Source organism: Humulus lupulus, chromosome 4 (genome assembly GCF_963169125.1).
Source record: "Humulus lupulus chromosome 4, drHumLupu1.1, whole genome shotgun sequence".
Lineage (NCBI taxonomy): Eukaryota > Viridiplantae > Streptophyta > Magnoliopsida > Rosales > Cannabaceae > Humulus > Humulus lupulus.
Window position 1 is genome coordinate 10,298,468 of NC_084796.1, and position 12,912 is coordinate 10,311,379.

General features: G+C 29.4%; 1 protein-coding gene across 1 annotated transcript; it reads right to left on the reverse strand.

Moving 5' to 3' along the window:
• Positions 1 to 7,651: 7,651 nt before the first annotated feature.
• Positions 7,652 to 10,516, reverse strand: LOC133829929 (protein PLANT CADMIUM RESISTANCE 6-like). The gene is made up of 4 exons (XM_062259770.1): positions 9,700 to 10,516; positions 8,885 to 8,956; positions 8,479 to 8,691; positions 7,652 to 8,124 (listed from the first exon to the last, which is right to left on the reverse strand). Exons 1-4 carry the CDS (start codon positions 10,460 to 10,462, stop codon positions 8,039 to 8,041), a joined length of 1,134 nt encoding a protein of 377 aa, XP_062115754.1. The 5' UTR covers positions 10,463 to 10,516; the 3' UTR covers positions 7,652 to 8,038.
• Positions 10,517 to 12,912: the final 2,396 nt, after the last annotated feature.

Sequence of the window (12,912 nt, forward strand, 5' to 3'; positions counted from 1 at the left end):
AGTCAAACGATGATTTTCTGAGACTCAAAACGTACTTCGGAACCTCGAACACTAAGTTTCGACCGTCGGTCTACGGTGGATCGCGGTGGCTCGTGGTGGGCCCACCACCCAACTATGGTAGATGTAGGAACAAGTTATTGGGTTTTGAAGCCCACAACACGAGGAGCACGATGGTGGTGACGGATCGGCAAACGGATGCCCGAGGTGGCTGAATCGCAACTTTGAAGTCGCGGGGTGGCCGAACTTAAATCGAGTGGTTGAGGCGTTTAATCGGCGAGTGAGCTCTAGATTCCCGCGTGGGTCGATAGTTCGGAGGCCTCTGAATCCAACGGTCTGGCGCGTGGCTAAAAATAGTGGCCGGAAAGTACTCCTGCGTCGTCGGCAACAGTAATACGCAGAGGAGAGAGAGAGAGAGAGAGAGAGAGAGAGAGAGAGAGAGAGACTCGGGTAAAAAAGAAAGGCTGAAGCCTTTTCTTTTCTTTTTTTTTAAAAAATTATTTTTAAAATTACACTTGGACCCAAAATATTAAAATTCTTTTCAAATAAGCCCTTTAGCAAAACTTTCTTAATTTTATAAAAATCCCCAATTAAAATTATATGACATTTGGGTCCAATACTTGACTACTCAAGTTTCTCTCTCTTTAATCTCATTAAAAACATAAAATCATATTTTAAACACTATTTTTCCATTACTATTTCTTAAATTTGTAAACTTGTACATTTTATGTATTAAAACTCTGATTTATTATAAATAAATGTATTATGAAAATGTTGGATATTACAGGTTTTACTTCTAGATTGTTTATAATCTCATGCTGTTTATTATAAACATAAAAAAAGCTTGATCTGTAAAAGAAAAAACATGTTAGATATCTTAAAATTATATATATACATATATTATATTCTACTAACAAATTGTACGTCTAATGTATATTTATATATTTACAATTCATTCGTTTCACATACATATTTTATATACACTACTACAAATAAAGGGTTTCTCTGCGCTTTTTTTTTTCAATCTAAAATAAAAAACGCAGAGAAAATAGTTGAAGGACTCTTAGGAACTATTTATCTAAAAAAACAAATCTATTTTCTAAAAAACACCAACATAAAAATACAAATATCCAATCCAACAAAACAAAATCCAAACAAATGTTTTAAAAAATAGTAAATTGAAAATACAAAACGGAAGAAGTGACGAAGCATGTGTCAGTCGAGGTGTCGGTGTTGGTGTCAACGTCCTCTACGTTGGTGCTAATGTCGATGCGACCGCCGAAAAAAAAATCACACTGTTAGGTAAATAATTATAGATAATTAAAAATAATAAAAAATATATATTAATATACTTACCTGATTACATACACGGTGAATTGCCAAGTAGTTACCGAAATTCATCAAAACTATTATTATTATTATGGCTAATGTCATAATAATAATATAATGAATATAGTAACATACTTTCCCTCTTGTTTAAAGGCAACTCTTGTCCAATACAGAAGAAAATAAACCCTTATTTGTAGAGTCGTTAAGTTGCTTATAAGCAGCTACCCATATCAACAGAAGCTAGTATATTTAAATATGTTAAATATTTCATTTAATATCATAATGATATCACTTATGAAAGAAAAACCATTACAAATAAATTTTTCTTTTGATCCCAAATTAAACAACACAAATACTGTTCCTCGGTGTACAAAAAACAGTGCAAAAATTTGAATCGGTTTTAGTTCTAGATTGTTTATAATCTCTTGCTGTTTATTATAAACATAAAAAAAGCTTGATCTGTAAAAGAAAAAACATGATAGATATCTTAAAATTATATATATACATATATTATATTCTACTAACAAATTGTACGTCTAATGTATATTTATATATTTACAAGTCATTCGTTTCACATACATATTTTATATACACTACTACAAATAAAGGGTTTCTCTGCGCTTTTTTTTTCAATCTAAAATAAAAAACGCAGAGAAAATAGTTGAAGGACTCTTAGGAACTATTTATCTAAAAAAACAAATCTATTTTCTAAAAAACACCAACATAAAAATACAAATATCCAATCCAACAAAACAAAATCCAAACAAATGTTTTAAAAAATAGTAAACTGAAAATACAAAACGGAAGAAGTGACGAAGCATGTGTCAGTCGAGGTGTCAGTGTTGGTGTCAACGTCCTCTATGCTGGTGCTGATGTCGGTGCGACCGCCGAAAAAAAAATCACACTGTTAGGTAAATAATTATAGATAATTAAAAATAATAAAAAATATATATTAATATACTTACCTGATTACATACACGGTGAATTGCCATGTAGTTACCGAAATTCATCAAAACTATTATTATTATGGCTAATGTCATAATAATAATATAATGAATATAGTAACATACTTTCCCTCTTGTTTAAAGGGAACTCTTGTCCAATACAGAAGAAAATGAACCCTTATTTGTAGAGTCGTTAAGTTGCTTATAAGCAGCTACCCATATCTACAGAAGCTAGTATATTTAAATATGTTAAATATTTCATTTAATATCAGAATGATATCACTTATGAAAGAAAAACCATTACAAATAAATTTTTCTTTTGATCCCAAATTAAACAACACAAATACTGTTCCTCGGTATACAAAAAACAGTGCAAAAATTTGAATCGGTTTTACTTCTAGATTGTTTATAATCTCTTGCTGTTTATTATAAACATAAAAAAAGCTTGATCTCTAAAAGAAAAAACATGTTAGATATCTTAAAATTATATATATACATATATTATATTCTACTAACAAATTGTACGTCTAATGTATATTTATATATTTACAAGTCATTCGTTTCACATACATATTTTATATACACTACTACAAATAAAGGGTTTCTCTGCGCTTTTTTTTTCAATCTAAAATAAAAACGCAGAGAAAATAGTTGAAGGACTCTTAGGAACTATTTATCTAGAAAAACAAATCTATTTTCTAAAAAACACCAACATAAAAATACAAATATCCAATCCAACAAAACAAAATCCAAACAAATGTTTTAAAAAATAGTAAACTGAAAATACAAAACGGAAGAAGTGACGAAGCATGTGTCAGTCGAGGTGTCGGTGTTGGTGTCAACGTCCTCTATGTTGGTGCTGATGTCGGTGCGACCGCCAAAAAAAAAATCACATTGTTAGGTAAATAATTATTGATAATTAAAAATAATAAAAAATATATATTAATATACTTACCTGATTACATACACGGTGAATTGCCAAGTAGTTACCGAAATTCATCAAAACTATTATTATTATGGCTAATGTCATAATAATAATATAATGAATATAGTAACATACTTTCCCTCTTGTTTAAAGGGAACTCTTGTCCAATACAGAAGAAAATGAACCCTTATTTGTAGAGTCGTTAAGTTGCTTATAAGCAGCTACCCATATCTACAGAAGCTAGTATATTTAAATATGTTAAATATTTCATTTAATATCAGAATGATATCACTTATGAAAGAAAAACCATTACAAATAAATTTTTCTTTTGATCCCAAATTAAACAACACAAATACTGTTCCTCGGTATACAAAAAACAGTGCAAAAATTTGAATCGGTTTTAGTTCTAGATTGTTTATAATCTCTTGCTGTTTATTATAAACATAAAAAAAGCTTGATCTGTAAAAGAAAAAACATGATAGATATCTTAAAATTATATATATACATATATTATATTCTACTAACAAATTGTACGTCTAATGTATATTTATATATTTACAAGTCATTCGTTTCACATACATATTTATATATACTACTACAAATATAGGGTTTCTCTGCGCTTTTTTTTTCAATCTAAAACAAAAAACGCAGAGAAAATAGTTGAAGGACTCTTAGGTACTATTTATTTAAAAAAGAAAATCTATTTTCTAAAAAACACCAACATAAAAATACAAATATCCAATCCAACAAAACAAAATCCAAACAAATGTTTTAAAAAATAGTAAACTGAAAATACAAAACGGAAGAAGTGACGAAGCATGTGTCAGTCGAGGTGTCGGTGTTGGTGTCAACGTCCTCTATGTTGGTGCTGATGTCGGTGCGACCGCCGAAAAAAAAATCACATTGTTAGGTAAATAATTATAGATAATTAAAAATAATAAAGAATATATATTAATATACTTACCTGATTACATACACGGTGAATTGCCAAGTAGTTACCGAAATTCATCAAAACTATTATTATTATTATGGCTAATGTCATAATAATAATATAATGAATATAGTAACATACTTTCCCTTTTGTTTAAAGGGAACTTTTGTCCAATACAGAAGAAAATGTACCCTTATTTGTAGAGTTGTTAGGCTGCTTATAAGCAGCTATCCATATCAACAGATGCTAGTATATTTAAATATGTTAAATATTCCATTTAATATCATAATGATATCACTTATGAAAGAAAAATCACTACAAATAAATTTTTCTTCTGATCCCAAATTCAACAACACAAATATTGTTCCTCGGTATACAAAAAACAGTGCAAACATTTAAATCGATTTTACTTCTAGATTGTTTATAATCTCTTGCTGTTTATTATAAACATAAAAAAAAAAGCATGATTTGTAAAAAAAAAAAAAAAACTTGTTAGATAACTTAAAATTATATATATACATATATTATATTCTACTAACAAATTGTACGTCTAATGTATTTTATATACACTACTACAAAATATAAGGTTTCTATGCGCTTTATTTTTTTCAATCTAAAATAAAAAATGTAGAGAAAAGGATTGAAGGACTCTTAGAAACTATGTTACTGCGGTTTTTAAAAAAAGCGCAGTGTAAGGTAGGAAATGTGGGAAGTGGAAACTTTTTCTCTGCGGTTTTTTTTTTAAATCGCAGAGAAAGAAAGACTTTTCTACGCGGTTTTCTTAAAAGATCTGCAGAGAAAAATATTGTAATTTTTCAAAACTTTGACCAAGCATAACTTTGTGCTTGGTTATCCGTTTTGGGTATTTTTTTTAACTTTGATATTTTTTTAGATCTATCCAAAGAAAATACTATTTTTTTTATTTTGGTCTGCGTGTTTAAAAAAAAAACCGTTGAGAATACAACTTTTCTCTGCGGTTTTTTCAAAATAAAACAATAGTATTTTCAATGGCATGCCTTAAACCATCTAGTTGATTAAAATACAAGAACAAGAACTATAAACAAGGCTAATATATAATTCATTGATTAAGTTAAGATTTTTTTATATATAAAAAAAGGAGTGTGTGTTAGAGAGGAGTGATAATGCTATATCCTATTTTTTTTTTATAAATCTACTTAGTTGAAGATGATCTTTTCACTTCAATTATGATATACAACAACTTTTCTTTTCATTGTTTTAAGCTTCTGCTGTATATCTAGCAAACACCATCACACAAAGGAAGAAAAAAAATAGTTATACCAATACAGCTTATTAAATTGTTTGTGTGATTAGATTAAGAGCCTAAGCACTCCAAAACGATTATGGATGGCTTGAACTTCTTTGTATAAACTTCAATCAATTAATAAAGAACCACAACAATTATATATGATTGATTCAATGACGTGGTTGCAAATCAATTACAACATAATTATATATTAATTTTTATCAAGAATGTATATATATTCTGTATATTTATTATGTAATATGTATATTCTTTCATTATGTCAACTCTATAATATGTACAAATAGAAATCAATTGCTGTGAATAAAAGTATGCTACTGTATGCCTAATTAATTTGCATGTGTCTACTTATGCTTAAGATTGAGATTTGTTTTTTCTGATATATGCTCGTGAATGAGTATATAGAATACTTTAATATTGTAGATTTAATTTTCTATTTTGATGCAATTTTTTATAAATCTGCAAAACTTGAACTTACACTACTATTATAACTGTGAAGAAGGCATGTAGTTACGTTTACTTTAGCATGTAATGAAGTCACCTAATTGTGCATATTAATTGCTCTTGGAATGTTATAATGCGACATGTTACTCAGATAAGGAATGCCAATTAGTTGTCTTATTGAATATTTTTCACATTTTCTTTTTATTATTTTAAATTCTATGATGGGTTACTTCAATTTATTATCAGTATAATCTATGTGCCACAATAATTATCTCCTTTGAATTGATTTTTCTAATCTATACATGGATATCTCATCTTGCCTAAAATGTCCACAAGGATGTGTCATTCTTCATAGCTTAATTTGAAGCTTCTCAAATCTCATAGTTTTGACAACTTGAGTGACAATACGTTATTGTCATTTTATTCGTATTTAAATTTTAAGACTGAAATTTTTTAAATGTATGTATATGTATAAAGGCAAGACAACAAAGTTTTTTTTTTTTTTTTTTAAAAAACACTGTATAAAGTGTGTTATCTCCTCATTGAACTTCAATTGCACAATAGCCCAAAGTGGAGAGCCAGAGAAAGGAAAACAAACATCTAATGGCATCAAAGTGGACAACATAACAAGGCTACTTGCTAGAGATACTTTCTATGCTTGGGTTGTTATAAGCTTATGTCTAGTCATGAATGAGCTAGTTTGTTAATTTCTTGCTGACATTTGTGTTGTGATTTGATTGGTTGAACTCAATCAATTGGAAATGTGATGTAACTCTGGGAATCAAGATCGATTATGATATCTCATTGTAATAAGTAAATGGTGGTTTCAAGGTGTTCTGTTGTATACTCTTCCAAGCTCTAGTAATATAATTCAAGTTTCTTTTATATCCATGCCAACCTGAATCCAACTCATGATTGAAAACAGAAGGAGAAAAGGTGAGAAAGGGGTTAACATATAAATGGTGGTAGCACTCCACAGTAGAATCTTATACTAGAAATAAAAATAACTCGTGGTATCTCATTTCATCAATTGAAGAAGACAAGTTTGGTAAACAAGGCATATAGTTTGTGTTGAAATTGGTTAAATATAATAGTTAAGATGTTTGCACGTTAAGGTGTAAGATACTTAATGGTTTTACTTAAGTTGAAATGAAAACATGAGATTGTGTAGTAGGCATCTAAAAATGGTTTGTATGGGTCTAAATTGATACAATGATGTATCTAAGTATTCCCTAAAATTTTGGAGGTATTTGGAGACTTTTTAAGGTCATGCCCGGGGTGGGTTTGCTGATGCATATGCGTTGCATCGCTTATGAGAGGTGTCGCATCACCACCTAGCAAGCGACGCATCCCTTGTTGGGAATATGTCTTGGTACTCTTTGAAGTAACAGTCTTAATTAATAAATATAGCTAGTCAATTAACTTTCTTCTATCTTAACATGTTAATTATTTTTATTAAATATGACAAACATACTCAAATAACCTAATCAATATGTGATGGTAAAATTTTTTTTTGCTATTTTATGTAGGGATGTTATAATATTTTGGACCCTATATTATTTTATCTCATTATCTATTTAGATTCTGTGTTTTGACAAATTACTTTTTGAACATGTGTTTTGTAAAATGGTTTAAATAGACTTATAAATCTGATTTTAATCAAAGTTTTTCGAACTAAAATCACAAATAATTCACCATACTAACAACTCATAACAAAAACACAATCATTCTATCTAATAAATATGTTGTTATATTCAATTTTTTGTTCATCAAAATTGATTTTAGGTGTCTATTTAAACTATTTTACAAAACACATAGTCTAAAACATAATTTGTTAAAACACGGAGTCCAAACAGGTAATGAGACAAATCAAAGATCCAAAACGATATAAACTCTTTTATGTATGAGTTAAGATAGTAGAATTGGATTTGCCTGTTGCATTGCTTTGCATATATAATTATTGTTTGCATTTTTTTCATGACGAATGTATACCCCAATTCCAATAAATAAATGTTACCCTTAAAAATTAAAAAGAAAATCAAATGATATAAAGGAACTTTTAAAGCAAATTCTTTAAAAAAAAAACAGACAACAATTACAATATTGGTGAATGGAAAATGGCAAGGAAGATAAACACACATACACAAATATTTATTTTAAATTTTTGATAAATTAAATCATCTTAATTAAGACATCATTCGTTGATTCATTGGCGGCATCATCTGTTGCTGATGCTGGTTCCCCTGCATTTTTGCAAGATTGCCTTGCCATCCTACAAATGAAGAAAAAAAAATCAAATTCAGTGTAAGATCGTAAACTGCAAATATATACCTTTGTAGTGAAGAAAAAAGAATATATACATAAATATACACCAAGAATATAAGGCGTAGTTGCGTAGTTATTGCAACAAATGCACATTTTAATAAATTACACGTGAATTTCATAATTGATTCGAAAAAATGTTAAAATATAAAAAATTGAATAATATAGTATGCTGGATGAAAGAAAGTGTAATAGAAAAATTAATTTAATTCTTATCTCTTACACCTGACCTCATTGCAACTATTGAGATCTCTAACTACATAAAATATTATAAAGTAAAATAGAGTTGTAGAGGTATAGTTACCTATAGAAGGGTCAAAGCCTCTAATTTGAAGCTCCCTATATTCTTGGCATATGGCACAACAATCACAAAGAAAATGGGTAACCCAATCGGGTGCAGGCGTCTCCAGCAACCCAAATTTGTTCCTCAGCTTTGTACGATAGGTGCACGACATTATGCATGGGATTCCGATAAAGAATGCCACCAATCCATACATCAGTCCACTGGTCGAACAAGCTATATACAAACATCACATATTAATAATTTATTTATATACTCAAAATATGTATGTACTGTCTTTTTCTATTCATATTAATTATTTAATAACAGAAAATTTTCTGGCCATACTAAAAAATCAAATAAACAAACTCTCAACTTCATATACCACATCATAATTAAGAAAAATAGGTAATTTAATTTTTGGGCTTACAAGTTGTGCCGTTGTCTACAATCTCCGCGACTTGGCCGAACGTAACACATGGACAAATAGCAGTAATGGCAGCTGATATGTTTCAAATTACAATCACTAATCAGTATTAATAATCACAAAAATTAGATATTAATTATGAAGGATTATTCAACAAAGTCATAAACACATAACAACAAAATTAATTATTTGTTAAGCTATAGACAGTCAAATATGTTTAGACATGTATTAATGGGTAAAGGAGTAATTTGATGTACTCCTTATCATTATATTTTATGGTAACATAGGTAAATGTATATATTATTATTATTTACTTGTGTTATACATTATATTTTTTTTTTTTTTTGTATTTTGTTTTATTATTTATTTGGATCTTATATTTTGATAAATTATTTTTTAGATTTTGTGTTTTGTAAAATGTAAAATGATTCAAATAGACTCATAAATCTAATTTTGGTCGGGTTTTTTTTTTAACTATAATAATAAATAATTTACTAAACTAACAATTCATAAAAAAAACAAAATTATTCTGCCTAATAACCATATTCAATTTTTTCTTAATTAAAATTCAACTTGAGAGTTTATTTGAATTATTTTACAAAATACATGTTCAAAACTTAATTTGTCAAAACACATTATCCAAACATATTATATTATGAAAAAGGATAAAAAAACGTATAAATCCTCCTTTAAAATATTAATTTTCTGTGTGTAATATTTTGTGAGAAATAATTTATAATGATTTTTTTTAATTATGTATCTTAAAAAATAAGATAAATGATGATAAAGCTTGAGTTTGTACTAGAGATTATTATTACCGTTCATTGGGTCATCCATGCAGTCGAACAACCCAGTACTCCAACCCCCTTGCTGCCCATATGAGGGCTGCGGAGTTTGGAACTGATTATGCATCGGAAACCCTTGCGCCGCCGCCCCATTTTGTTGAGCAGCCGCTCCATTTGGGTAATTTCCCGGCATCCCTCCTCCGAAAGCCGCCGCTCCACCGTTCTCTTGGTGGAATTTCACCGGCGACGGGGCAGTTTGGCTAGCAGCTGCTAGTGGCTGTTGAGACACCCCGGGTGGTGGGCCCATATTATTTTGGACCGGAGGTGGGTAGACTGTTTGTGGGCTTTGAGTGTAAGTTATGGGCTGATGGGCCCCATTTTGGTACACTGGATTGGGTTGTTGCTGATATTGGTTTTGGTACATTGGATTGGGTTGTTGCTGATATTGGTGCACCTGGTGCTGATATTGGGCTGGAGGGACCTGAACCATCTGAGGTTGATAATACTGAGGTTGTGGGCTTTGATTCGGCCCATTTTGCGACATGAAATTGGCTTGTGGGTTTTGTTGAGGTTGAGGTTGAGTTTGGTAGTTAGCTTGAAATTGGTATTGAATTGGTTGTTCCGGCACTGAACGCTGAGGTTCCGATGGCTGAGCCGGAAGTTGGTCAGGTGGACCATTATTTGCAGTTGTGTTTGGTGGTGTCTGTTGTTGGTGTTGATCATAGCTTGATGCATTGTGGTCTAATTCACTCTGAAGATGACTTTGCTCAGCTTCCTTGTGAAAAGGATCCTCCATTATATCTGCTTTCTATTCTTGGAAGAGAGAGAGAGAGAGAGAGGCCTATATTGGAGAAACGTAATATGTATAATATTTCTATATATAGGGGAAAAAGTCTACGTAAGAAGATAGAGATGACAGTGGGAATCAAAGACTAAATATTATGGCTGGAGAAAGATCGAGCTAGGGAAGTGCATCTAGTTGAGATATTATAAGGTTGGAGATTTTAGTCCAGCTTTTAAGTTTCTTTTTCTAATCAATTGACTTATACTTTCTGTCCAATTGAATTTAAATGGTATAATAACAAACAAAATTCCATTGGCAATATATCCACATTTCATATTTAAGCAATATATATTACTGTAATTACTAGTTTCGTATAAATATATACATAATTACTAGTTGTAGGCACGTAGCTTTTAGTTTAAAAAATATATATTTTTCTATTGTATAAGGTTTTGTTTGTTATTATTGGATTTATAAGTTATTTTATCAATTAATTATGAAATTATAGAAAACATAAGTAATAAAAGAAGCAAAAGTAATAAGGTGACCTTTCACAAAAAAATAAAAATAAAACTAAAGATATACAAGTGTTCCTATATGAGTGGAATATGCTTATGAGTAGTAATTGAAGATGAATAAAATTGGAGTATAATAGTATCCTACGTGAAACAATTATAAGAATATTAAATTATTAATAAAAATATTAGTAACTCTACTAATGATTAATTGATTTTTAGATAGAACCAGATAATTCTTATCATCATAATATCATAAATGATGTAATATCTCTAATCATTATCTTGTGCTCTAATAAATAAAAATAATCAAATATTGAGACATTAATAAGAACATTGGTATAGTCAAGATTCTTGTCAAAAATAACAAGTAAAACAATTGGAAACAAGTAATTAATGAATTAAATTAACTAACAAATATGATAGAAACGACAACTAATATAAGAATATTCCATTATTGATATATTTTAGAAAACTGATATTAGACTTAATTAGTGGGAAACTAGTTTCTTGTTAGACGACGAACAAGACAATTGTATATCATTAGACATATACGGCGAGGGCCACTGTACAAGTAGCCCACTATCACGATGCCTAATTTGGAATTTTTAAAAGAGTTTACTTTAAAAGGGTTTACTAAGTCAACAGTCATCGTCGAGAGAGCCAAAGACTAAAGAACACCCAATGCCATGTGCTGCTTAAGTGCTTATTAGGCATATAATAATAAGATCGTGTGTTTAATTTGGCATAATGGAGACATTAGACCAAGCTTAATTTATAGTGCGGAGAACTTTTACATATTACATGCACCATTCTTCACTTTAATTAAGTTAAGCAAAACTAGCGTATTAATTAATTAATTAGTTACTCTTTTTTTATTTGATTCACTTAGAATAATATCTTCAATGGAGAGACTCCAAACAATAAATTTACGGATTGTGAGCTCTCACTATTTCAATGTGTATTGTTATATTTTAGCACATCTTAAAAATAACATAGTTCTAATAGTGTTGCAAAAAGTGTATCAAATTTAACACATACTAAAAATTATTTTGAATTTGACACAAAATATAGCATAAATAAATTTGCACATAATAAATATTATATTTTTTATTTATCTATTTACTACTAAGTAATGTCTTTTATATGAATTGAAACAACTTTATACTTATCTATTTAATAATCTTTTATATATTTTTTTAATAAAAATTATAAGACTTTGTTTACTTTTTGAGTTAATTTACACCATTGGAGTACAATAATAAAAGTTAGTCAAGTATAGTATTTGTTCATTCTTTGAGTTAAATTTGACACACAATATACACCATTCATTAAAGATGTTCTTAGAATGAGCCTACTATTCATGATATTTCAAAGAAGGCTGGAGTTTTTATGGAACTTCGCCTTAATCACCAACCAAAATTCAATTATCCAAATATATAAGAGGGAATAATAATAATAATAATAATAATAATAAAGCCTCCTAAATTGTATTGATTTACCCTAAAGATTTCATTTTAATTGGAATTTGGTTATTCACCATGCATGTACGCCCCCACGAGCTTTGACAATGTTGTTGATCAATTCCATAATGAGTACTGACTTTGTTCTAGGGAAATTTTACACTATATGCATCATAACATATTTAAATTTTTTAACATGCCATCATAAAAATGCTCCCCATAATGTGCCCCATCCCCTATTTTGGACAAAAATACTCTTCTCACTCAAATTTAACACTTCACACATTTTTCTCTCTATCTCTTTCTCTCATCCATCATTTACAGCCATTTTTTCACAGCTGCTCGGATCTAGAACGGATTGGAAGTTTCTTGGCGTTTTTTAAGAGAAAAAATCATAGGTAAGTATCATTTCATTAATCTACTTGTGAATATGAAATGTCATTGTTAGATATTAGATTTGAACTGTTCCGAAGTTGAGTTTGGA

Excerpts from the sequence above, each read along its gene's own strand:
- LOC133829929 (XM_062259770.1), bottom strand. The coding sequence starts at position 10,462 with ATGGAGGATCCTTTTCACAAGGAAGCTGAGCAAAGTCATCTTCAGAGT. Across the intron at positions 8,957-9,699 it reads CATGGATGACCCAATGAACG|CTGCCATTACTGCTATTTGT; the intron begins GTAATAATAATC and ends GAAACATATCAG. Across the intron at positions 8,692-8,884 it reads TGTAGACAACGGCACAACTT|CTTGTTCGACCAGTGGACTG; the intron begins GTAAGCCCAAAA and ends GTTTGTATATAG.